This window comes from Megascapheus bottae, chromosome X (assembly GCF_031878675.1).
Source record: "Megascapheus bottae isolate mThoBot1 chromosome X, mThoBot2.hap1, whole genome shotgun sequence".
Classification (NCBI taxonomy): domain Eukaryota; kingdom Metazoa; phylum Chordata; class Mammalia; order Rodentia; family Geomyidae; genus Megascapheus; species Megascapheus bottae.
The window spans coordinates 88,093,236-88,120,930 of record NC_143547.1 but is presented as its reverse complement, the minus strand read 5'-3'; the positions used below and the strand labels follow the sequence as shown (position 1 = coordinate 88,120,930).

The window sequence follows — 27,695 nt, the reverse complement described above, 5'->3', positions numbered from 1 at the left end:
TGTCTGTTTCTGTGTGTCTGTGTGTCTGTGTCTGTGTCTGTGTGTGTGGGTGTGCATGCGTGTGCATGCTGGTCCTTGGGGCTTTAATTCAAGGCCTGGGTCCTGTCGGAGCTTTATTATTTTTTTTTTTTGCTCAAGTGCTAAACCATTTGAGGCATAGCTGCTGCTGTTCCTCCTCCTGCTCCTGCTCCTGCTCCTGCTCCTGCTCCTCCTCCTCCTCCTCCTCCTCCTCCTCCTCTTCCTTCTTCTGTACTTTATTAGAGATGAGTCTCATGGACTTTCCCGATGGGGCCGGCTTTAAACTATGATCTTCAGAACTCAACTTCCTGATTAGCTAGGATTAAAGGCATAAACCACCAGTGACAAGCAGAATACATGCTTTTTTTTCATAAACTTGTCCTTTTTTTTTCTTTTGTTGGTGGTCATGGGGCCTGGGCACTGTCCCTGAGCTCTTCAACTCAAGGCTACTGCCCTGCCCCTTGAGCAACAGTGCCACTTCCGGTTTTGTAGTGGTTAATTGAAGATAAAAATCACACGGACTTTAGTGCCCTGGCTGGCTTTGAACTGCAATCCTCAGATCTCAGCCTCTGGAATAGGTAGGATTACAGTCATGAGCCACTGTGCCTGGCCTAAACTTGGCCTTTTTACATTTAATTTATGTCAATGAGAATGCATGTTTATTGTTGTTGTTGTTGTTACTATTATTAATGGTCCTGGAGCTCAAACTCTGGGCTTGGATACTGTCCCTGAGCTCCTTTTAGGTGAAGGCTAGCACTCTACCACTTCAGCCATAATAGCACTATCTAGCTTTTTCTGTGATTAATTGGAAATAAGGGCTTTCCCACATGAGCTGGCTTTGTACAGTGAGTAGCCAGGATTATAGGCATGAGCCACTAGTGCTCAATATAAAATACTTTTTACATTATTAGATAAAGGTTTGAATAAGTGTTTTTTATGAATGATTCTGTGTGTTTATTTTGCTCTAAAGGCTGGTATCAGAAACCTCCATAGACTGGTTGTTTGTAAACAACAAAAAGATATTCTCATAGTACTGGAGTCTGGAAAGTCCTAGATTAGAGTGCTGTCAGATTTAGTATCTGGTGAGGACCTACTTCCTGGTTTAGAGATGGCTATCATGTTGCTGTGTCCTCACCACAGAAAGGGCAAAGGAGTTTTCTCAGATCCCTTTTATGTGCGTTACTAATCCTATCCCATTCTTTTTTTTTTTTTTTTGCCAGTCCTGGGCTTGAGCTCAGGGCCTGAGCACTGTCCTTGGGTTTTCTCAAGGCTAGAGCTCTACCCTTGAGCCTCAGCAGCACTTCTGTTTTTTTTCTATATATGTGGTACAGGAATCGAGCCCTGGTCTTTGTGCATGCTAGGCAAGCATTCTGCCACTGGGCCAAACTCCCAGCTCGTAATCCTATCCCATTCTTGAAGGTGAAACTTTTAGGTGACATAATAATCTACAAAAGGTCCCACCCTATCTCCAGAGACCATCACATTGTAGTTAACATTTTACATGAATTTTGTGGAAGCATAGGTGTTCATCCTATAATACGTAGTAGTAAGTAGATAAACAGCCAATCATGTCAAGGAGGACTTTAAGCAAAATCTTATTCATATCACAGTTTTTCCTAAAAGCTCTCCTTAACAGATGCAGTTGGAGCAGCCACCAGCTCCCCAAGAGAGCTCTTTTCTGTCCACTTACAGTGCTTAGTCTGAATTGCTATTCTAACACTTGGTTATTCGGCTTCTTTTATTCTTTAGCTGTTTTATACGTTTTGTTTTTCCCAGTAAAATCAACTTCTGTTTCTCCTCTTCTTTTTTTTGATATTTTTTATTGTCTCCTTTTATTATGCCAATGCCTACTTGTTGGCTGAGTGGTTGCACTGATAAAAGAGCAAACAACATATAAAAACCCAACAAGAAAGCTCTTAGGGAGAGTAAGAGGCAGAGTATCATATAGAACACCAATCTAAGTTTCTAATATTTGAAGCATAGCACTGCCATGGAATCTGCTTCCTCCCTTATAAGCAACACCATGAATCTTTTGTGGGTTCTTTTCCCCCCATATGAATTGAAGTCTGTGTCATTATCATCCCTCTAATGAACTAGCATGCTGCAGTGGGGGATGGGCCATGACGCACTAACCTAGCCTGGCACTGCTGGTTACTGCTGGTCAGTGCCACTACATGGCATATTGGGACATATAGGATTCTAGACCGGCTTTGGAAGCCAGAGGCAAGTGAAGAAGTTGGTAGAGGATGACTTAAAATGATATCTCTTCAGGTGGCAAAAAGGAAGACTGTGTTTATTTATAAAAGGAGAACGGGAACTTCTAACTACTTGGAAGGAGAAAGGCCTCTTGCTACTTGGATGACAAAGGAGAGTTCTGTTTCCAGAAGTGTATGAATGTCATTATTCCAAGAAGTAATATAGATGGAAAGTACTAGGGAATTTCAGAACCAATTAGCTTTCTTTCATGGATGGCAGACCTAGTCTTTCTCTAAGACATATTAGGGATATTAGAGGATACCCTGATTTTTGGGAATTGCTATCAGATTTTCAAATAAAATTTATTCCTCTTAGACCCTCCAGCTTACTTCAGTTATAGAACTAACATATGGAGTATTTGAACTTTTTTTGGGGTCATGGGATTTGAACTTTGGGCCTGGCGCTGTCCGTAAACTTTTCAGCTCAAGGCTACTGCCCTAAACCTGGAGCCAGAGCCCCACTTCCCATCTTCTAGTGGTTAATCGTAGATAGGAGTCTCATATCCTTGGGCTGGGAATTTGGCCTAGTGGTAGAGTGCTTGCCTAGTATGCACAAAGACCCAGGTTTGATTCCTGAGTACCACATACATAGAAAAAAGCTAGAAGTGGTGCTGTGGCTCAATTGGTAGTGTTCTAGCCTTTAGAAAACCCAAGGACAATGCTCAGATCCTGAGTTCAGTCCCCATGACTGGCAAAAAAAAGAGAGAAAATTATCAGTAAAAGAGTTTCACATTCTTTAGTGCCCTTCAGTGCCCAGGGCTGGCTTTAAACTTTGATCCCCAGATCTCAACCCCCGGAGTAGCTAGGATTACAGACGTGAACCACCACACCCAGCTAAGTATTTCAATTTTTAATTGAAATGCACAAACTATTTACTTTTGGTGGCTATAATGTTTTGATGTATATATTACGGAATGGCCAAATGAAAGTAACATATACATTATTTCACATACATACCTTTCTGTAGTGAGGATATTTAATATCTAGTATTAACAGTTTTTCAGTTTATAGTACATTATTATTAAATATAGTCACTGTTATGTGCAGTGAGTCTCCTGAATTTATTCTTTCTTTTTTGTGTGTGGGTCACGGGGCTTGAACTCTGGGTGTGGGTACTGTCCCTGAGCTCTTCAGCTCAAGGCTACCAACCTACCCCTTGAGCCATAGCCCCACTTACCATTTTTAGTGATTAATTGGAGATAAGAGTCTCTCAGTGTTTAGTGCCCAGGCTGGCTTTGAACCTCGAGCCTCAGATCTCAGTCTTCTGACTAGCTAGGATTACAGGCATGAGCCACTGTGCCTGGCTCTGAATTGATTTTTCCTTTTTTTTGTTTTTTAGGAGAAAAAATGTTTTTTCATGTATTTTTATTGTAATTAATAGAAGGGTTACATTATATTCACCAGATAGAAGGTGCATCACTTCACAAACATTAATAACCTTTCTCATGTCTTGGTCCCCATTTCCCTCCGCCCACCCCTGCCACTCATGAATTGGTTCTTTCTTATTGAACTTTTTTTTTGCAAGTCCTAGGCTTGAACTCAGGGCCTGAGCACTGTCCTTGGGCTTTCTCAAGGCTATAACTCTACCACTTTGGCCACAACACCATTTCCAGCTTTTTCTATGTATGTGGTACTGAGGAGTCAAACCTGGGTCTTTGTGCATACCAGACAAGCACTCTACCACTAGGCCAAATTCCTGGCCCCTCTTATTAAACTTTTGTGTCTATTTATCAGTGGTATTTTTGTTTTGTTTTGTTTTGTTTTGTGGAGCATGGAGCTTGAACTCTGGGCTCTGGGCCTGGTCGCTGTCCCTGAGCTCTTAGGCTCAAGGCTACCACTCTACACCTAGAGCCACAGCCCTGCTTCCCATTTTCTGGTGATTAATTGGAGATCAGAGTCTCTCATACTTCAGTGCCCGGGCTGGCTTTGAACCATGATCCTGAGACCTCAGCCTCCTGAGTAGGTAGGATTACAGGTGTGAGCCACTGTGCCTGGCTAGGTAAGTATTTTTGAGATAGGATTCTTCTGTGTTTCCCAGGCTTGTCTTGAGTTCATGAGCCCCAGTGAACCTCTTGCCTCAGCTCCCAGAGTAGTTTGGGCTACAGGTGTATACCACCATGCTTGGCTTAGGAGGAATTTTTTTTTAAGACAGACACCATGGGTTGTAATTTACAATAGTCTTAAATGCTGGCTCTAGATTTTCTCTTATTCTAAGTATAAAGGACTGTTAGCCCCACATCGGCCTCTCCAGCCACACCCATTCACTAGAGACAACTGGCTGCCAGTAGTAGCCTCATCTCTGGAGAAGAATACAATGGGCTTCTTGTGTACTTGTTGACATACAGAGTGGATTGTTGTAGCAGGTGCAGAAGATGGTCTGTGTGGACATTACAGAGACCTTTATCCTTGATAGTGTAGCTTAATTCAAATCTAAGCTGTTCTTTGTCTGGTTTACAAGCAGGTGTTTGAATTGGACTTAGTTAAGCACGGATTCTTCAGATCAGGGGGCAACATTTATTTTCGAATTTTTTATGGTGGTGGCTTTATTTATTCTATATCTTTTCTTTAATGAAAAGAAATAAATGTGGCTAATCAGTTAGCTCTTGTTTTTTTTGTTTTTAGAACCTGTACTCTGAGTAGTGGCATGTCTCAGGGACATTGCTTCTTTGTTTTCAAGAGACTTTATGGATGGGCAGTCCATAGGAAGATGACTGTTTTCTGTTAGTGTAGTGATTTCACATGGTTTCCATATGAAACAAAACCTCTTGCTTCTTCTATATACTTGGGAGTCCCTGGTAGGTGGTGGTGATTTTTGTTTCTGCCTTCGATTTTTGTTTATGCATGTCCAGGAAGGGGAGCAGTGGAAAGGAGGGTAATCCACAAGCTAGTGATATGTATGAGCTTTATCTTGAAGTCTGCTGCCAGATCATACAGTTATCAAATTCTTTCCTCCCCTTGGCTTTTAGGATAAGGAAGTAAATCATTAAAAAGCAAGCTAAGACAAAAGCTTGTGTTAAAAGCAAGAAGGCAAACAAACAGGCAAACAAAGAAGCTACTAAAATTACCTTGTAGATTCAACAAATATGTTCATCTCATCACAAACTGCCTAGTCTAATATCACAGTTGGTCTCATCTCCACATGCAGTTGTGTGTGGCAAGGAGGCAGGGAAGAATTGCATAAGGGTTATTTTGAAACAGCATCAAATATACAATCCAGGGTTAAACGTTTGCCCTGAATAGACTGCAGCTTGCTTACTCCCTATGCTGATGAGGTAAGCTTTTTCCTAGCTTACTTTCTCTCTGCTTCTTGATCATCCACTTAGTTTGCCCCCAGTGAAGATGTCTGTTTTCAAGGAGAAATGTGCCTCAGAACAAGGATAAAAATAGGTCAGCAATTAGTCTTATTACATAGTCGCATTCATTTGCTTTGATATTCAGTTTAGATCAGTAAGTATTTATTGATTTACTTATCTTTGTTCCCTTACTTATATTAGAGTCTAGGAAATACAGAATCAGGATAGGTTTTTTTTGTCAGTTCTGGGGCTTAGACTCAGGGCCTAGGTGCTGTCCCTCAGCCTTTTTGTTTAAGGGTAGTGCTCTACCTCTTGAACCAAAGTCCCATATCTGGCTTTTGATAGTTAATTGGAAATAGGACTCTTACAGACTTTCCTGCTTGAACTGCCTTTGAACCATACTCCTCAGGTCTCAGCCTCCTGAGTAGCTAGAATTACAAGTGTGATCCACCAGTGCCTGGCTAAGATGGCCTTACTCCTTTTTTGATGGTCTTTAGTCATCTACTAGCTGAATTAATTGAGGAGATGAGGAATAGATGTTACAGAGTCAATGTGCAGCTCTGAATCTTTTCATTGGCCTTAAAGCATGCTGAGATACCCTCTGTCCAACCGTGTGAGCCTGTGTCCTTATTGTTCTTCTTTTGGTTTCTCTTCTCTTCAAGTTCAACCCTAATGCCAAATGAGTGGGTATGAAAATCCCTGGGCATTCCCAGAGTAAGAGCAATCTTAGCAGATGTGAGCCTTTCCTGAGGAAGACACAATGTGGTTCCCAGTAGGCTGATAGTAGGCATAGGTTAACTTGAGGAAGAGAGGTAGATTCCCTGAGGCTGTCTGTGTATGTTATCGGTGACATCAGTCATTTAGTATGTGTTGAGCTTGTATTATGTTCAAAACCATCTGTTAGGTGTTTGGAAAATTAAGTAAATATCATGGTCCCTTGTCTTTGATATACTACTGATTCTGTTGTATAGACCAGATGGGCATTCTTGTAACATTTGGAGAATAGTATAGGGCTGGTATAATGAACTGTTGAATTGCTTGTTTTCTTTATTGCTTGTTTTCTTTAGGTGTCGCTACCTGGCTGCTCAGCTGTCTCCTGCCATTCCTGTGTTTGCTGCCTTGCTGTTCCTTTTCTCTATGGCCACACTGTTGAGGACCAGTTTCAGCGACCCTGGAGTGATTCCTAGGGCCCTACCTGATGAAGCAGCTTTCATAGAAATGGAGATAGGTAAGTCTCCTAAGCAGCTGGCAACCTTTGCATGGCATGTGGGGGCCTTTTAAGTAAGGGAATGGAGGACTAGGAAGGCAGCTTAGTGGTAGAGTGCTTGCGTAGCATGTATGAAGCTCTGGATTTGATTCCTGTAGTACCACATACACAGAAAAAGTCAGAAGTGGTGCTATGGCTCAAGTGGTAAAGTGCTAGCCTTGAGAAAGCCCAATGACAGTGTTTAGGCCCTGAGTTCAAGCCCAGGACTAGTAAAAACAAAGGAATGGAGTCATAAAAGTAATTGTGGATTCACAGCCTATGAGCCTTTTCTCTCTAAGATCTGGAGTCTGAGATAACCATTGGTCTGAAGATGACCATTGTATGAATTTGGTACTGTAGCCTATAAAGTCTTACACTGCATTCCACTGCATTGTTAATTAAGGTTTAGCCATATTGTTTCCAAGAGTATCTTTTTTTTATTACTTTTTTGGGAGAGGGTCACTACACATTTGTTTTATTGATGAATGCCATAAACTTCCCCATTAAATATTATATGCATGCACATACATACATTGTAAATGTAATTTCAGAAACCAATATGTTTTTTTTTGCCAGTCCTTGGCTTGGGCTCAGGGCCTGAGCACTGTCCTTGGGCTTTCTCAAGGCTAGAGCTCTACCACTTGAGCCTCAGCACCACTTCTGGCTTTTTTCTATGTATGTGGTATCAAGGAATCGAACCTGGGTCTTTGTGCATGCTAGGCAAGCACTCTATTACTAGGCCAAACTCCCCGGCCCCACCAATACATCTTCTGAAGCACATTCACAGGTCCCTTGACCAAGATTTCCTGTTTTAGGGAACATGAGAGGTGAAAAGGGGCAGCTATGTATTGGAAGAACTCAAAATTCTAGGAGTGATAAAGAAGGTAATAGTAGCTCAGAAATGTACACTCTGTAGTGCAGAGGGGGCTCTTTGGAACAGATGTTGAAATGCTATACTACCTGAAGCTATGATAGCTTCATGATTTGAAGTAGAACATCACAATAGTAGAGAGAGGGATATCCTGGTTGCTTCCCGTGTGAAAGAAGTCTGTGATCCAAGTACTAGGAGAGTATGGAACCCTACTTAACTAGCAGCAGTGTCTGTCTAAATGGTTTTGCACCCAATTAGCTTGATTTAGTATCTGAATCAGCATGACTCGTAAGGCTGAGCAGCTGTGCTAGTGGAGTACCAGTCTATGTTTATTTGAGATGCTTTGAAGACATCTAGGGTTTTTTTTTGTACTTTTTAGCAGTACTGTGGCTTGAACTCAGAGCCTCACACATGCTAGGCAAGCATTGTATCACTTGATGTACTATGCCTGCATTTTGAATAGGATCTTGCTTTATACTTGGGCCAGCCTCGACTGTGATCCTATTTATAACTTCCCCATGTCACTGGAATGACAGGTACATGCCATCACCTAGCTCTTGGTTGAGATGGAGTCTAAACCATAATCCCCAATCTACATCCCAAGTAACTAAGATTGAAGGCATTATCCACTGGCACCTGGTTATTAGCATATTTCTTTTTGAAAAATTTAAAACCATTTTAGGTAAGTTAAGGAGAATTTCGATTGCATATATATGAACTGAATGGGTGGGAAGGGTGTACTGGGGAGAAAGCAGAAGCCAGGTGTAAATGGAGTCCTGGGGAAAGCTAAGGGTAAGATTGGAGGTAATTAAGTACAACGTATATGAGGGAGAATTTTGAGTTGTTTTCCCTCCATTTGGATTCCTTTTTTTAATGTAAAATTTAATGTAAATATTACAATTAAATTTTCCTTTTTCTTTCTTATTTTAATAAAAGTTTATTATTATTAAGGCATTAAACAGAGAGATCACTATTTCATACATCAGGTAACACATACATTTCTTGATTTTAGACAGTCATCCCTTCCTTTGCTTTCCCCCAGTTTCCCCTACCTGTCTCTGCTCACAAGTTGAACAGTTCATTTTCCACATAATATATATTTTCCACATAGTATATACTGAATAACAGTATATACTGTTATAATTTGCATCTGGATTATTTTATAGACTGCTAGTTCTAGTCACATATGAAGAAACTAAAGGTCAAAGCAGCACCTTGACTTGTCTTTTGCATCTCACAGCAGATTCTTAACATGGTTAGCTGTTTTCTACACATTACTGGACCTGTGACTCAAACGCAAGCTGTCACATTGTCACCTTTGCATTTGTCGTAGCACTTTCAATAGAGGAATATTTTCTTTTTGGTTTGTTTTATTTTGCTTTGATGGTACTGGGGATTGAATTCAGAGTGCTCTGCTACTTGAACCATGTCTCTAGTTCCTTTTTGAAGTGGAGTTTCACTTTATGACCAGGCTGGCCTGGGCAGCGATCCTCTTGCTTGAGAATGATAAATGTGTACTACTGCGCCCAGGTACTGGTTGAAATGGAGCCTTGTAAACTTATTTTTGCCTGGATTGACCTTAAACTGTGATCTCCTGATCTTTACTTACCAAGGAGCTAAGATTACAGGCATTGTACCCTGGTGTAGAAGAGTATATTCTTAGTTAATATATTTATACTAGCAAGTTTTTGTCAGCTTATATTCAGCCCAATATTTGATATTCTATAGGGTGGGAAGATAAGAAGTTGCATGAGTTTGTGTGTGTGTGTGTGTGTGTGTGTCTTAGTGTCTTTTGGGGAGAGTGAACCATGATCTTTGTCTCCCAGGTACCATAATGCAAAGAATATGCAAAGAAACATTAAGATGGCTTGCAGATACTTACGTTATCCTCTAATGAATTAGCTAAGACTTGTGACACACTGTTATTGTTTTATTTCACAGCATCTACCCAACTCTGTAAAAAAGGAAAAATGTTCCATATGGGAGATATTTTTAAAATCAAAGTGAACTGAAAAATATTCTGTGTTTAGAATTATACTGCATAGCATGAGTGCAATGAGATAGCACACTCGTATGCTGTGGATAGGCAGTCCTGGAATTTATACAGTTTTGTCTGGGAAGCAGTCTGTTGTCTATAAACCGTTAAACCCTTATGAGCTTTAAGGGTTCATATTTTCTGACCTAGGAACTAGGATTCATTTTTTGTGTGTGCCAGTCCTGGGGCTTGAACTCAGTGCCTGGACACTCTCCTTGAGCTTCTTTTGCTCAACGCTACTGCTGCACCACTTGAGCCACAGTTCCACTCCTGTTTTTTTGGTAGTTTATTGGAGATAAGAGTTTCAAGGACTTTCCTGCCTTGGCTGGTTTCAAACCTCAGATCTCAGATCTCAACTTTCTCAGTAGCTAGGATTACAGACATGAACCACTGGTGCCTGACAAATTAAGGATTCTTTGAGAATTTAGCTAAAAGACATACTCTCAGTATTTAATACAAGTTACTAAAGAAGGACTTTAATTAAAAGTGTCCCTCCTATTTTCTCTTTATTAGGAATATGGCTATTTTAATGCTAGCAACTTGGTATATTACTCCTCAATCTTTACCTTTCAGCTCAAAAAATAATTTTAAGCTGGGCATGGTAGCTCACGCCTGTAATCCTAGCTGTTCAGGAGGCTGAGGATTGTGGTTCAAAACTATCCCGAGCACTGAAGATCTGACACTCTTATCTCCAATTAACTACTAGAAAACAGGAAGTGGTACTTTGGCTCTAGGAGTAGGGCAGTAGCCTTGAGCTGAAGACCTCAGGGACAATGCCCAGGCCCAGAATTCAAACCCTGTGACTAATAATAATAATAATAATAATAATAATAATAATAATAAGTTTAAACCAGGTGCTGATGGCTCACATCTGTAATGCAAGTTACTTAGGAGACCGAGATCTGAGGATCATTGTTGAAAGCCAGCCCAAGCAGGAAAGTCTTTGAGAATCTTATGTCTAATTAACCACCAAAATGTTAGAAGTGGAGGTGTGGCTCAACCAGCAGAGCATTGGCCTTGAGCAAAATAACAAAAAAGCTCTGGAACAGCACCCAGACCCAGGACAAGTGGACACCAAAGAGATGACGTTGTATATCCTTGAACAAACATTTTTGCAATTTTGAAAGCCCTCTAGTGGTAGAACTACTGAATTATAGAGTACTGTATTAACTACTCCCATATTGTTCTCTAGAAAGGTACGAGAATTACATTTGCTACCCTAGATTATACTGGGTATTTTTCATTTCTTTTTTTGTTGAGATCAGGGCCTGAGCACTGTCCTTGGACTTTCTCAAGGCTAGAGCTCTACCACTTGAGCCTCAGCACCACTTCTGGCTTTTTTCTATGTATGTGGTACCGAGGAATTGAACCCAGGTCTTCGTGCATGCTAGGCAAGCACTCTACCACTAGGCCAAACTCCCGGCCCCTATTCTTTTAATATTTTAACTTTAAAGTGGAAATGCTATGTTTTGTTTTTAATTTGTGTTTCTCTGATTATTTGTAAAATTGGCCATTTTATATGTTTTTGGCATTTTTTTCTTTTATGGATGATTTTCTTTGTAAAAACACTTTTTTTGCTGGTTGCAGGGCTTGAACTCAGGTCCAGGGTCCTGTCTCTTATCCTCTTCGTGCTCAAGGCTAGCGCTCTACCACTTGAGCCACGGAACCACTTCTGGTTTTTGAGTGGCTAATTGGAGATAAAAGTCTCACATGGTTTTTCTGTGTGGGCTGGCTTTGAACCAAAATCTTTAGATCTCTGCCTCCTGAGTATCTAGGATTACTGGTGTGAGCCACCGCACCTAGTAGGAAATACCTTTTTACTTATACATAACAGAATTGCCCAGCACTCAGTGGAATTTTGGGTGGTGCTGAGATACTACTCTTGAAATGCTCTTCTAAAGAAGATATTTGCCTCACTACATACTATGTTGAAAATGAACTGTACAATTTGTGGGCAGGAGAGGGCAAGGGAAGAGGTGACACTATCCCAAAAGAAATACAATCTTTAACTGAGACATATGTACCTGTAACTCCTCTATATATCACCTTTATGACAACTATAAAAATGGTCTTAAAAATCTTCAAAAAAAAAAAAAAGCAGACATTGGACCCAGAGAATACTCTGTGTGTGTGTGTGTGTGTGTGTGTGTGTGTGTGTGTGTGTGTGTGTGTGTGTGTCTGTGTCTGTGTGTCTGTCTGTCTCTGTCTGTCTGTCTATGCTGGTACTGTGATTTAAAGTCAGGGCTTCATCCTCTTGGGCTTCATCTCATGGGCTTTTTTTCTCAGGCTGGCTTAAAATGGAATCCTAAGATCTCAGCCTCCTGAATAGGATTACAGGCCAGAGTTACTGACATTTGGAACTAGGGAATGTTTGGTGAGCACCTCTCCTCATTGCTTCTGGAAAGGTGGTAAGACTGAACTCAAATAATGTCCAGCAATGAATGAAACTGTCTTTGCTGATTTACAGAAGCTACCAATGGTGCAGTTCCCCAGGGCCAGCGACCACCACCTCGTATCAAGAATTTCCAGATAAACAACCAGATTGTGAAATTGAAATACTGTTATACATGCAAGATCTTTCGACCTCCTCGGGCCTCTCATTGCAGCATCTGTGACAACTGTGTGGGTGAGTAAAACCAAAGGGATGTTGCTTGAGGGAAAGGCTAAGCTGAACAGGAAGGTTACAAGTTTTTGGGAAAAGTCAAAAGAGGTGAGATTTTAGATTCAGATTATTAACAAAATAGATTTAGATGGTTCCTGAATTTCAGAACCAGAAGTACTTCTGTAGATGTGTAGATCAAATCACACGTTAGTTAAATGGCCCTCGGGTTAAAATTGAAAAAAAAAACTATTTGGTAAGTGAGAAACTAAACTTACCTGTTTGTGAAATCTATATTGTCTTCTACTGGATTTATGATATATGGGTCCCATCTAACCTAAGGGAGAAGGGAGGAGAACCCTAGCCCACTGGAGGGCAGTGTTGAGGAAGAAAGGTCTATATAACATGTAGTATTCCCAAGAAGACAATGGGTGCTAGCATTCATTGAATTTCCACTATATAGCAGGCACTGTGCTAAGGCATTGTTGTTCCCTTATTTAAGACTTGCAACACGCCTTGAAATCCCCATTTTCAGATAAGGAACTAGTAAACCCATTTTTTTTGTAAGTTAATGGGATTAGCATGAGATGATGCCGGAAGAGATCTGATTGCAAAGCCTTTAGATTTTTTTCTCTCTGTTGATAATGTAAAGCATGGCTGATTTAGTTGTACTGAATACCACATCTATTCAATTTAGTTGTACACATTGCATACTGTGTGCTAAATCTTGGGAAAGTGAGACATGAGCAATAATTGTACTTCTTGATTGGCAGGTGTATGACCTAGCTGATGTTTTCAATTCTACCATACTTTCATACATTCTGTATGAGTGTACCATGGCCAGAGTCTTGACATTCTTCTTACTAGCCAATTTCTTTGGCAAAATTTGGGGAGATGCATCTCAGTATATATGGTGAATAGTATAATGTAGGTAGAAGTTTACAAATCAAAACTCATTTAAATTGCATCAGAAAAATAAGGAATGTCTTATGTGAAGATTTAATAAAGAATAATTTCTCCTTATTCATATTCTTAAATACTAATAACTCATAAAAGTTGATTTTTCTTGTGTTGGTCCTGGTGCTTGAACTCAAGGCCTGATCACTGTCTCTGAGATTTATTTGCTTAAGACTAGCAATTCTGTATCCAGACCTAACCCCAACCATTGAGCATGTCTTTCTTTTCTTTTCTTTTCTTTTTTGCCAGACCTGGGCTTGACCTCAGGGCCTGAGCACTGTCCTTGGGCTTTCTCAAGGCTAGCACTCTACCACTTGAGCCACAGCACCACTTCTGGCTTTTTCTACATATGTGGTACCGAGGAATCGAACCCTGGTCTTCGTGCATGCTAGGCAAGCACTCTTACCACTAGGCCAAACTCCCAGCCCCCCGAGCATGTCTTTCTTATTTTCACTTCTCTTTAACCAAAAAACACATCATTCTTACAATTGTGTGTTTAACCATTATATAGCACACTGTTTTTTTTTTCCAGCCTGGGGCTTGAACTCGGTGCCTGGGCATTGTCCTTGGGCTTTCTCAAGGCTAGCACTCTACCACTTGAGTCACAGCATCACTTCTGGCTTTTTCTGTTTATGTGGTACTGAGGAATCAAACCTAGGGCTTCATGCATGCTAGGCAAGCACTCTACCACTAGACCACACTCCTGAACTTCATGAACATCATATTTGTTTTAAGAAAATAAAGGAGGTACGAGGATATAAAGAAAACTTAATCCTAAATTTACTGTCCATTTTGATTTTTCTTCTAGTTCTGTTTCTGAAATGAGGCCACACCTAAGAGTTAATAATCCTGCTTTTGTCACTTAGCTTTATATCCTGAACTATCTTCTACATCTATAATAAATATTTTAGTATATTAGTTTAGTGACTAATGCATCATATGGTTATATTCTAGATAATTTAGGCAATCTACTATTAGATATTTTTCATGGTTTTGTTCATGATTCTACTGCTGCAATGAAAGTTATTAAGCTTAAGGTTATGGAAAAATTGGAACCTTCATGTAAAATGGTTTAGCCTGGTAAAAGAAAGTTTGACAATTACTCAAAACTACTGGACCATAGGGAGAGTGGAGAATTATTACTGTTGAATGGGTATAGAATTTTTATTTGGGTTCATTAAAAGAAAGTCTTGGAAATAGTGATGATGGTTGTATAACATTGTACAATTGTGTTGAGGATGTAGCTTATTGGTAAAGTGCTTGCCTAGCATGTATGAAGCCCTGTGTTTAATTCCTCAATACTGCATATACAGAAAAAGTCAGAAGTGGTGCTATGGCCCAAGTGGTAGAGCACTAGCCTTGAGCAAGAGATGTTCAAGGACAGCACCCAGCCCCTGAGTTCAAGTCCCAGGACTGGCAAAAAATAACATTGTAAGATTAATGCCCTGAATTGTACATTTAAAATGGTTAAAATGGAGACTTACATATTATATATATTTTACCAGAATAAAATTTTGAATAAAAAAACTGAACTTGGGCCGGGGGTTTGGCCTAGTGGTAGAGTGCTTGCCTAGCATGCATGAAGACCCAGGTTCAATTCCTTGGCACCACATATATAGAAAAAAGCTGGAAGTAGTGCTGAGGCTCAAGTGGTAGAGCTCTAGCCTTGAGAAAGTCCAAGGACAGTGCTCAGGCCCTGAGCTCAAGCTCACGACTGGCAAAAAAAAAAAACCAACAAAACTGAACTTAACTGGACATCAGTGACTCATGCCAGTAATCCTAGCAACTCAGGTGGCTGAGATCTGAGGATTGTGGTTCAAAGCCAACCTGGGCAGGAAAGCCTATGAAACTCTTACCTCCAGTTAACTACTGAGAAGAAGCCAGAAGTGTCCCTTTGGCTCAAAGTGGTAGAGTATTAGTCTTCAGAGAAAAAAGCTCAGGGACAGTGAGTAGACCCTGAGTTCAAGCCCCTAAAATAACAAAAAAAAGAAAGAAAAGAAAAATTGAACTTAGATTGTGTGTGTGTGTGTGTGTGTGTGTGTGTGTGTGTCAATGCTAGGGCTTTAACTCAGGGTCTGGCTACTGTTTCTGAGCCTTTTTGCTCAATGCTAATGGGCTATCATTTGAGTCACAGCTCCATTTCTGTCTTTTTTGAGTGGTTAATAGGAAATAAGAGTCTCACAGGCTTTCTGCCTGGGTTGGCTTTGAACCTTGATCCTCATATCAAAGCCTCCTGAATAACTAGGATTACTGTACAGTTGTGAAATACCAGTGCCCAGTCTTGAACTTAAATTTCTTAAATTTATGAGGGTACCTAAGATCTACTAGTCAGTAAATTTCAAGTAATCTTTGATAATGTTCTTGAAGGAGTGTGTGTGTGTGTGTGTGTGTGTGTGTGTGTGTGTGCGCGCGCGTGTGCGCACGCGCTGCTACTAGGGTTTCAACTCAGAGCCTGGGCACTGTTCCTGACCTCTTTTACTCAAAGCCACTGCTCTATCACTTGAATCACAACTCCATTTCTGGCTTTTTAGTGGTCAATTCCTGCCCAGAATGGCTTCAAATTGTGATTCTTGGATATCAGCCTCCTGAATAACTAGGATTGCAGGCATGAGTGACCAGCATCCAGTTCTAATACTTTTTTTTAACATACAGAAGCCATTTTATTGTATAGTTCTAGGGTTTGAATTCAGAGTTTTATGCTTGCAAAGCATGTACTTTAACTACTTGATCCATGCCTCTAGCTCTTCTTGCTTGAGTTTATTTTTAAGTAGGTTCTTGCTTTTGCCAGGGCAAGTTTCAGGCCTTGATCTTCTTACCTGCATAGCTGATATTACAGGTAATACTACACTCTGTTTTTGTTTTGTTTTGTTAGTCCTGAGCTTGAGCTCAGAGCCTGAGCACTGTCCTTGGACTTTCTCAAGGCTAGAGCTCTACCACTTGAGCTTTGGCACCATTTACGGCTTTTTTCTATGTATGTGGTACCGAGGAATCATACCTGGGTCTTTGTGCATGCTAGGCAAGCACTCTACCACTAAGCCAAACTCCCGGCCCCCCATTTATTTTTTAAGATATGATCGTATTAATTTTTTGCCTGAGCTAGCCATGAATAACCATCCTTCCAGTCTCTGCATCTGGAGTAAGTTGGATTATAGGATTATTTTAAAATATATTTTCTAAAGTTCATACAGTCAAGTGTTTTCTTCATTTACTTTTGTGCTTAGAAAGTACTCTATACTAAGAAGTGTATTCATTTGTTGTAGTCATTTGTGGTTTTAATTTTTTAACCTGTAACTCAATATATCTAGCAGGTTGTGTGTGTGTGTGTGTGTGTGTGTGTGTGTGTGTGTGTGTGTGTTGTGGTGCTTGAATTCTGGGCCTGGGCAGTGTCCCTGAACTCTTCAGCTCAAGGCTAGCACTCTACCAGTGAGCCACAGTGCCTCTTCTGGTTTTCTGATGGTTAATTGGAGATAAGAGTCTCATGGTCTTTTGTACCCAGGCTAGTTTTGAACTGTGATTCTCATATCTCAGCCTCCTGAGTAGCTAGTATTACAGTCATGAGCCACCTGTGCCTGGCCATGATTTTTTTTTGACAAAGAGTCTGAGCAAAAAAGGTACCCTAGCTGGGCACAGTGTCTCATGCCTGTAATCCTAGCTACTCAGGAGGCTGAGATCTGAGGATCAAGGTTCAAAGCCAGCCGGGGCACCAAAAGACCCATGACTCTTATCTACAGTTAACCTCTAGAAAATGAGAAGTGGGCATGGCTCAAGAATAGGGTGATAGCCTTGAGCTGAAGAGCTCTGGGACAGTGCCCAGACTCAGAGTTAAAGTCCCATGACCCACAAAAAAGGTAACCTTATTTTATAATAATTAGTTCCTCTCAGAGTTGTTTATAAAATAATAATTCATTTTGTACAATTGTGCTTATTAGACAGCAAATTTTTACATTTCCTTTTTTTTTTCCTTTTGCCAGTCGTGGAGCTTTAACTCAGGGCCTGGTCACAATCCTTGAGTACTTTTGTTCAAAGCCAGTGCTCTACCACTTGAACTACAATACCACTTCTGTTTTTTTTCTGTATATGTGGTACCAAGGAATTGAACCCAGGGCTTTTTGCTAGACCAACACTCTACCAGTAGGCCACACTCCTGGCCCCAATTTATTATATTTTCTGTCGTCTTTGTTCTTTTTGTTTCGTTGTACTGTACCAAACCATTTTAAGGGCATTGTAGATACATAGAGGGCTGGATGTGATGGATTATGTCTGCAATGCAAAGCTGAGGGCATGAGGATCAAGACCAGTCTGGGCTACATAGTGAATTTGAGGGTAGTCTGGGCTCTGTACTACAACTTTGTTGGGGAAAAAAAAGAAATGTTGTAGATTTATATTTTTAATATGTAGAGGTCAAGAAAGATCACGCTACTCAATTTAGTGGTACTGGGATTTGAATTCAAGTCCTTGTGCAAGAAATTGCTTCCAGCACAGTGAATGTTTTTATTTGTAAAAACAATGCCTTTGTTGAGTAAGGCAGATGAACTCCTCAAAGCTTTAATTTTTCCATCTGTAAAATGGGGAACAGTATATCCTTTTGCCTAACTCAGAGCATTTTTGAGAATCAAATGAAATGGTATGAACACATTTTGAAAATGAATAATGATGATATTTTATATAACTAAAGTAGATGCTGACCCTGGGGTGCTTGAATTAGATAGTATGTGGATGGTGGGATTGCTTTTGCTATGGAGCCTTTGTCATTGAATTCTCTTTTTTTCTCACAGAGCGCTTTGACCATCACTGCCCCTGGGTAGGAAATTGTGTTGGGAAGAGGAACTACCGCTACTTCTACCTCTTTATTCTTTCTCTTTCCCTCCTCACAATTTATGTCTTCGCTTTCAACATCGTCTATGTGGCCCTCAGTGAGTATGGAGGGCTGTGTTTGTGGTAAGAGTGGGAGTGAGGTGGAGTAAGACTTCAGGGTGGAGTATGGGGGCATTTGAGATTCTGGTGAGATCTTGCTCTTTGGAAGATAACTCAGGACCAGTTAGAAATGAACAGTACTGGCCACTTTCAAGCTGGACTGTAAACTTCAGCTCATGTCAATAGGTAATTGCTGTATGTGTTGGAACCCTAATTGCTGCACAGAGAACTGTGCATTTCGGATCCGCAAATTTGGAGGAGTATTTTCCCTTTGCATAACCTTTCCTCTTCTGCATTGTAAGACCGACTTGTATGAGGTGGTAGAAGGTTTTTTCTTTTTCTTTTTTTTTAACCAGAGAAATGCCTTTTAGTAGCTCATAGTCTACTTGAGAGTAGGCAGTACACACCCCCATGTATTCATGTACACAGACTAGACACACAGACAAGCTAGGGGCAGATGCAACGTAAACTAAAGGGAACAATTTTGATAAAGACAGTTTCCTGGAAAGGAGCTTTGAGTTGACTTTGCCTAAGATGAAGGAGACAGGTAAAGAGAGGATGTTTTTAGACTATTTCTGGCTTCTTTCATTTGTTACTATCCCTCTACATATCTATATTTGGGGACTGGAAAAAGGGAAGTGAGCACAAACTTTGGCCGATGCCCAGATATAATCCTGTGTGTGGCCATGCATTGGAAACCCAAGCTCCTCAGTCATGAGACTGCCTGCGTGGAGGCAAGATGCTTCACTCTTGGCCCAGTGAGAGCTCTTGCTTGTAAAAATAGCATGGGGGAGGGAGGAAAAGAAATGAGTAAGCAGTAGGGTGCTTTATAGTTTAGACTCAATTCACTAATTTTTCTATCTATTCTTCCTTCTAACTTCACAGAATCCTTGAAAATTGGCTTCCTGGAGACGCTGAAAGAAACTCCTGGAACATATCCTCCCCTGGCAATATGTCCTTGGGAAGTTTTCTTAAACTACTTTGAAGCATGTTTTCTCCCTGCAGTTCTTCCACCTTCTAGGTTTCTAGACATCAGAATGTGCCAAAGCCTAAATTTATGAAATATAGTCTAACAGTAGCAGCCAGACTAGAAGATGGATAGGACTTAAAAGGAAGGCCTTTCCCTTGTCCCTTCTCATTTGCCTACTCACAAGTTTCTCCCAGGTTCACACTTATGTCTCTCTAGTGGGCCTCATTACACCTTGTGTGTCATTTACTAGAAGCCCCACTAGGACTTGTTTTATAGAGTGACTTCATTTCTAAAAAGGGTATTTAGAAGAGAACTGTATCCTATTTCTTTCCTACTATTTTTTTTGAGTCATTGGGCTTAAACTCGGCCTGGGCACTGTCCCTGAGCCCTTCAGCTCAAGGCTACCACGCCATCTTTGAGCCAAGCCCCAGTTCCCATTTTCTAGAGGTTAATTGGAGATAAGCTCAGGTTCTTTTGTGTCCAGGCTGGCTTTGAACCTCAATCCTCAGATCTCAGATCTCCTGAATAACTAGGATTATAGGTGTGAGCCACTGTGCCTGGCTCGCACTATATTTTTTTTTTGCCTGTCCTGGCCTTGAGCTCAGGGCCTCAGTGCTGTCCTTGGACTTTCTCAAGGCTAGAGCTCTACCACTTGAGCTTCAGCACCACTTCCGGCTTTTTTCTATGTATGTGGTACCGAGGAATTGAACCGGGTCTTCCCACATGCTAGGCAAGCACTCTACCACTAGGCTAAACTACCGCCCCCCACTATTTTTTTAAATTAATTAATTGATTGATTTTGTTGGACCTAGGGCTTCAAAATCAGGGTCTGGATTGTGTGTGTGTGTGTGTGTGTGTGTGTGTGTGTGTGTGTGTGTGTGTGTGCATGTGTGTGCTGGTAGTGGGGCTTAAACTCAGGGCCTGGGCGCTATCTCTGAGCAATTTTGCTTAAGACTAACTTTCTAACTCTTGAGCCATAGCACCATTTTTGGCATTTTTTTTTGTTTAATTGAAGATAAGAGCCTTATACACTTTCCCTGCCTAGACTGGCTTCAAACTACAATCCTCAGATCTTAGTCTCCTGAGAGGCTAAGTCTACAGGTGTAAGCCACTGATGGAATTTCCATTGGCAGTGATGGTCAACATTGGTTAGCTTTTGCCTCTTCCTAAGTATTCTCTTTAAAGGGCCAATGGTGAATAAATAGGCAAATACTTAAACATACAGTAGAGATGCAAGAACTTAATTTATACTGAATAAACAGAAAGCCGTTAACTTTCGTAAAGAATCTACTAGATGGGCCAGGAGTTTGGCCAAGTGGTAGAGTGCTTGTCTAGCATGCATGAAGACCCAGGTTCGATTCCTTGGTACCACATACATAGAAAAAAGCCAGAAGTGGTGTTGTGTCTCAAGTGGTAGAGCGCTAGCCTTAAGAAAGCCCAAGGACAATGCTCAGGCCCTGAGTTCAGGCCCCAGGCCTGGCAAAAAAAAGTATCTGACTAGTTTAGACTTCATCTGTTGTTTTATATGAATATTTGACTTCTGTGATATTATTCTAGGAGGTAAGGATAGTACAACTTGGTGGATTGATACATCAAGTTCCCTAGTGTGATAGCTTCAAAACTCCTTAACCTAACCTCACTGTTCTAGAAGTTCTCATTTGCTTCTTCACACTCTGGTCTGTTGTTGGACTGACTGGATTTCACACTTTCCTTGTGGCTCTCAACCAGACAACTAATGAAGACGTGAGTTCAACATTCTATTATTTGTACCATATATTATTTTCCCCAAAGCCGATTCTCTGGTTACCTGTTAGAGAATCAAGTCCCTAGGGTCTGGAAGTTTGAAGACTGATGTGAGAGGTTGGTAAATCAGATATGTGGAAATGAGGGACAGACTTCTTTGTTTGGAGCTGAATATTTGTTAGGGCCCTAGGAAGAAGTTTAAAAGTTAGATGGTCTTGAACTGTTAATAGATCCTCAGAGACTAGCTGAAAGTGTGATGTGGTAATGCATGCCTGTAGTCAGAGCTACTGCGGCAGGAAGATCATGAATTTGAGCTCAAGGACAGTCTACTTTATATAGTAAAATGCTGATTCAGTTTCTCCTCCAAAAAGCAGCTAGTTGAAGCTTTTGGATTTGGAATGGAGAAGGATAGTTTCACTGAATAAATCTTTACTTTAAAAAATTTACCAATTCATTCAAATTCACTGTAGAAAATCAGAAAATACACAGGAGCATATAAAGGAAAATAAATACCTGTAACTTTACTTTGTGGGTATCATCTAGATTTGTACGTGTGTGTATATATATTTATTTGTGGTACTAGGGATTATACTTAGGTCCTTGAGCTTACTAGGCAAAGACTCTACCATTTGAATCATGTCTCCAGTTCTTTTTTACCTTCATTATTTTTTAGATTTTTTTTTTGCTTTATATCCCTGGGCCATCCTGGGATGTGATCATTTTACTTACACTTCTCTGTTTCAGTGGGAATGAGAACCATATGTCACAGCACCCAGCAATTTTGCCTCCCCAGTAGTTTATATGAGAGGCTTACACCACTACACTCAGTCTCAGCCATTGGTTAAGATGGAGTCCTGTAAAGATTTATTCTCAGGATGGCCATAAACCATGATATCTTAATCTCTACTTCCCAAGAAGCTAACTTTAGAGGGTTGAGCCAGCTTATACCCAGCTTATACAGGATATTTTTAATGAAAATATATACTCATACATCTGAGGTTTTCTCTGTCTTGTAAACATAGTTTCATATACATATATGTATTTCTTTTTATTTCTATCTGTTAATTATACAGTGAGATTTCATTGTGACATCTCCTTATCTATTTTTTTTTTCGGTTGTGTGGCTTGAACTCTGGGCCTGGGTGCTATCCTTGAGCTCTTTAGCTCAAGGCTAACACCCTACCTCTGAGCCACAGTGCAACTAGCTGTTTTCTGGCGGTTAACTTTCGATAAGAGTCTCACGGACTTTAGTGCCTGGCTGGCTCTGGACCTCAGTCCTCAGATCTCAGCCTCCTGAGTAGCTAGGATTACAGGCACAAGCTACCATGCCCAGCAATCCTTATCTATTTATAATATACTTCAATGAATCTTACTCATTCTATCCCTCTGCCTTCATGTTTTTTTTTCTTTTTATTTTTTTGTAGGTCATGGGACTTGAACTTGGCCTGGGCACTGTCCTTGAGCAATTCATCTCAAGGGTACTGCCCTACTGCTGGGCCTGGGCATTGTACCTATAGCCCTATCCTTGAGCCAAGCCCCACTTCCCATTTTCTAGAGGTTAATTGGACATAAGAGTCTCAGGTCCTTTTGTGCCCGGTCTGGCTTTGAATCTTGATCCTCAGATCTCAGCCTCCTGAGTAGTTAGGATTACAGGTATCAGCCACCATGCCCGGCTCATGTATTTATTTTTATTGTAATAAAATATCCTCAATATACCATCTTAGTCATTTTAGAATATACTGCTTGTTGACATTGAATTCATTTACATTATTGTATAATTATTGCTACTATCTGCTTGATCTTTTTCATTATCCCATGAAGCATGGATTTCTTCAACATCATTTTTTAATGTAAGTTTTGGCTTTTATTTTGTAGATCAAAGGATCTTGGACAGGGAAGAATCGTGTGCAGAATCCCTACAGCCATGGCAACATTGTGAAGAACTGCTGTGAAGTGCTGTGTGGCCCCTTGCCTCCCAGGTACTTCAGGGTCTGAAAAGTCCTGGAGGGCCCAGGAGCATGGCCCAGTGGTGGAGTGCTTGCCTAGCATGCACAAAGTCCTGGGCTCCATTCCTTGGTACCACATACAACAAAAAAGCCAGACATGGTCATGTGGCTCAATTAGTAGACTACTAGCCTTAAAAAAGCCCAAGGACAATTGCCCAGGTCTTTAGTTCATACCCCAGGACTGACAGAAAAAAAAAATCCCTAAAATTTTGAGCCAGGCACTTTCATGCCAGTAAGGAGGCTGAGATTTGAGGATCACGGTTCCGAGCCAGCCCAGGCACTAAAGTCTGTGAGACTCTTGTCTCCAATGAACCACCAGAAAACTGGTAATGGGGCTGTGGCTCAAGTGGTAGAGTACTGGCTTTGGGCTGAAGAGCTTAGAGACAGTGCCCCAGGCCCAGAATAAAAAAAAAAGTCCTGGGATACCAGGAATCCCATCCTTTTACCTGGTTGAAGCCATTTGTGAATGGGGCTTCCTACTGTCAAATACATCTTCCTAGGGATTGTTATGGTACTATTGTCCACGTGGACAATACATCCATTTGTTTGTTCTGTAGTTAATATGGCAGTCACTGATTTTAGAATAAAAAGTGAATGCAAGATAGGAGATGTGTGTTAGGAATTTTGTCAAAATACATATTCATGTTTTTCAATATACACAGCAAAGTTCTGTGGGCTAGAGGGAAGGAGGGGGGAAAGCCAGTGGCGAGTCCTTGATCAAGTCCTTTGTCTTTTTCAGTGTGTTGGATCGGAGGGGTATTTTACCATTGGAGGAGAGTGGAAGTCGACCGCCTAGTACTCAAGAGACCAGTAGCAGCCTTTTGCCACACAGCCCAGTAAGTGTTACTGCTTTATGACTGAAGTAATGATAGCATGCAGATTAGACTTACTACTTCGAAATAGAATTAGACAATTTTTTATACTAATTTCTCCTGCTTCCTTGTCTTTGCTTCTGCCCTGATGTTGCCTTCAGTTCTTTGTGTCCTCAAAGTCGATTGATATTTCTTCATTTTTGACATATACTGAGCCAGCCTTTTCCATCTTCCTTTCCCCTTCCCCTCCTGTCCTCTCTCCCTCCCCCTCAATGTTGGGGAATATTGTGAACACTTAACGACATAACTCAAATAAGCTTCAGGTATATTCTGCTGATAGCCTGGTCTTTGGTTTGAGTTTGGCAACAGTAGCTGCACATCTTTAGCATCTCTCTGGTCAAGGGCTTTAGAGGAAGACCTCAGTGTCTGTGGACTTCTGCACTGGATTTTGGAATAGAGCTTGAGTTGAACATCATGTCCTTTTTCCTTCTCAGGCCTCAACAGATCATATGAATTCCAATGAGATGCCAGAGGACAACAGCCCTCCGGAAGAGATGCCACCTCCAGAGCCCCCAGAGCCACCACAGGAGACACCTGATGCTGAGAAGTAGTCTATCTATGGAAGAGACTTTTGTTTGTGTTTAATTAGGGCTATGAGAGATTTCAGGGGAGAAGATAAAACCTGAGACAGAGAACAAATAAGCTTTTACTGTTTTTCTTTGGTCTTTAATCACCCAATTGCACACTGACATTTTCTTGCTGCAAGCTTTTTAAATTTCTGGACTCAAGGCAGTGACAGAAGATGTCAGTCACCTGTGACAACTGTACAAATGGGTCTCTGAGGCCCTGGCACTGGTTTTTTCATGGCCTTGCTCATGGCACATCCCTGAATTCCCTTTGCCTCCCTTCAGATCTCAGCTCTCCTGCTTGGGGTCATTGGTTTCATTCTGGGGCTAAAGATTCTTGAGACTGCCTCAAATCCTTTTAAGCTGGTACATGTCCTGAGTCCAGGGGCTGTCTCAGAGACCTCTGGCCAGGGAATCCTAATTGGATTCTTGCTTCCTTTAAAACTGATGACCATTGAAGAGTGAGGGTGGAGGATTCTCCTGGCCATAAAATGCAAGCATTGCCAGCCAGTCCTTTTAGGAATAGGGCAGGTACCTTGTACTTGTATTTATTCGTGTAGCTTCTCCTTGTTCCTCGTCAACTTTCTAACATCCAATCCCCTCTCTTCCCCACTAGATATATGTAAGTAGTTGTAGTACAGATAACAGTATTTACATTTCTTGTAGATTCTCCAGAAACTTCAATACCTGTGCTATTCTCAATAAGAACTGATATGATGCCAACAGCATAGTCCTTCATACTCTGTCTCATCTGTCTTCCTTTCTCATTAGCCCACTTTAATTTTATTCTTTTGACTCTTGCTCCCATTAGGAGCTGGAATGGCAGTAATAAGACTCTGAGCTTTGGTATTCCTTTTCCTCAGAGGAAGCCCAAGTGCTCACTTAAACACTACCCCATCAGATTCCTTGTGTGAGGCCTGCAATGGTCCTGAATGCACAACTGGGGAAACCAAGGCACAGAGAGGCTCTCCTCTCCTCTTCCTCTATGTCCCCTGAAAATAAAAAGAAAATAAAGGTTAACCAGTACTTCCATTAAGCCTCAGCTGAGTGAGGGAAAGCCCAGCACTGCTGCCCTCCGGGTAATCCACTCCAAGGCCTCAGCCCACCGCGGGCAATGGTAACCACACTAGGGGCTTCTTCCAAGTCCCACTCTTCCAGCACTTCCACCAGCAGAGTCCTAGAGCCACTTCACCCTGGGGAGTATGCTGTGCCCCCTCCCCCAGTCAGCTCTGCTCAGGACCTGCACTATTTCAGGGAAGAAGATTTATGTATTATATGTGGCTATATTTCCTAGAGTACCTGTGTTTTTTTCTCTTTCTAAGCCAGGGTCCTGTCTGGATGATTTTTGGGGATGGGGGAGGGGTATGTGCGGGTGTAAACCAGAACTTTTAATCTGTTTGAAGGTGATTAAACTGTGTCTAATGCAGATTGCTGGCTTCCTCCTTCCCCTTCTATTTCAAGAGCCACCATGGGGTTGTGAATGTGTTTGTGTGTTGGGTGAGGGGTGGGGGGTGGAAGGGGTTGCTTGTTACTATCCATACTTCCATTTTCCAGGGTACCCTTGGGTTGGAGAGATAGCTCTCCAACTTTCCATTGATCTATACCATATTCTGGGCCGAAACTTATCTTATTCTTGATTATGAAGAAAGAATACATACAGTGTAAACAAGATCAGGAGGTAGAGGGATTTTAATTGTTTAGGGAAAGTTCTTAGGTTGATGGGCACTGTTAATTGCAAATAAATCTTGGTTATTACAACAGACTCACTAGGTTCTCCCGCCCCTTGGAACTATTTCATTAGTGATCTTTACAAGTGATGGTATATATTTCTTTTCAAATGGTCTGTAATCAAGACTCCTTACCAACTACTAGCTTATTCTTCCCAGTTAATTGGAATTGGTAAAATTTGGCTGCTCCCAAGTTTTCTATGTGTCTTCCTGTTTTCTTTGTAGAAGGATTTGAGTTTAGCATGGGGGGGAGGTAGGGAGAGTGGAATGGAGGGGAAAAAGGAGGGAGAGAGAGGAGAGAAGGGGAATATTGGAAGAGAAATTGGGAGACTGACTCAGATTCATCTCTTGTCTGCTGCTCTTTCTCATTCTATTTCTGCCTCTGTCAGTTTTGTTCTCTAAGTTAACTCATAATAAGACCAAGCCTGGAGAGTTTGGAAGTTATTTGGTTTTTCAGTCAACCTGTCACTCATATGAACCCCTTTCCAGTCTTTAGTCCATTCTGTCTCAGTCCATTTCTCCTAAGACAGGATGGCATTCTCTCCTCCCTCTGCTTACCTCAGCTACTCATTTTCTATACTTTAGACCAGTCAGAAGAGCTTTCTCTTTCTGACAGGAAAGATTAATATGGAAATCTTTTATTTCTAATGCAAAATGATATTAAGTTTCTACTTTATTCCTTGCTCTTTTACATAAATCTTTGATATTTAAGACCTTGGCCTTAAGATCTGTCCCATTCATACCATATACCCTAGTCTGGGCTATAATCAAAGGAGATGTGGAAGAAATGATCTTTCCCCAGGGAAAAAAAGTCATATATTGTTTGATCTTTTCAATGGCTGCCACTCTTTCCAACTCTCCCCCTTCCTCCCCATTCCTCATGCTTCCTATGTATCCACCCTATTTCCCCAGACAAGGATGGTTGGCCCAGATCCAAAACCTCTGGGAGTGGGTGGAATTTATGTTCTTTTGACTCTGGGGTCCTTGTGGCCATAGCTAAGATCATCATCTCCCCCTTTGCATTTTCCCCAGGAGCGGGGTGGGGTTAGATGTGGGTTCTACTTCTATAGCAGCTAAATTCCATTTTTCTGTTCTGACCATCCTGCCTTTACTCCTAAGAACCACCCCCCCTTTCCTACTGAACTAATCTCTTTACCTTGTGGGAAAAGTATTTTGTTTTTAAATCTATTTTCTGACTTAATGCAATTTAATATGTAAATCTCTGCACTTTTGTGTGAGCTGACAAATGTGTATGTGTTGGAGTTTTTTCACTCTCTGGTATTTCTTAATAAAGAAATCTTTCTTTCGGGGGGAAGACAATTAATGAAGGAGACTTGAATGGTTATAGAAATACAGGGCTATCTGTTTCTTTGTGTTTCTGCCTCATTTCTTGTGCCAGGTGTGAATGGTTGAGCACCTCCCCCACCTTTGACTGCCTTCATTTGAGAGAGCCCTCAATATACTGGACCAGAGAGAGGGACCTGTCCTGTATCTAATACCACTCTGAGACCATTTGGATTGGCTCAAATGGTGACCTAGCAACCTAGTCTGCCATTTTGCTCCCATGGCCAGTCAGGCCCTGTTCCTCCATCCCAGGTCATTTAATACTCCGGAAGCTGGAGA

General features: G+C 41.2%; 1 protein-coding gene across 1 annotated transcript in view; it reads left to right on the top strand.

Moving 5' to 3' along the window:
• Window positions 1-26,203, top strand: part of Zdhhc9 (zDHHC palmitoyltransferase 9) — a 35,311-nt gene extending 9,108 nt beyond the window's left edge. Inside the window, exons 2-9 of the mRNA XM_090327234.1 lie at window positions 6,634-6,794; window positions 12,186-12,344; window positions 18,050-18,187; window positions 19,074-19,122; window positions 20,799-20,901; window positions 22,777-22,880; window positions 23,647-23,743; window positions 24,214-26,203. Of these exons, the coding sequence (XP_090183360.1) occupies window positions 6,634-6,794; window positions 12,186-12,344; window positions 18,050-18,187; window positions 19,074-19,122; window positions 20,799-20,901; window positions 22,777-22,880; window positions 23,647-23,743; window positions 24,214-24,330 (928 nt within the window). The 3' untranslated portion in view covers window positions 24,331-26,203. The remainder of the gene's footprint in view (window positions 1-6,633; window positions 6,795-12,185; window positions 12,345-18,049; window positions 18,188-19,073; window positions 19,123-20,798; window positions 20,902-22,776; window positions 22,881-23,646; window positions 23,744-24,213) is intronic.
• Window positions 26,204-27,695: the final 1,492 nt, after the last annotated feature.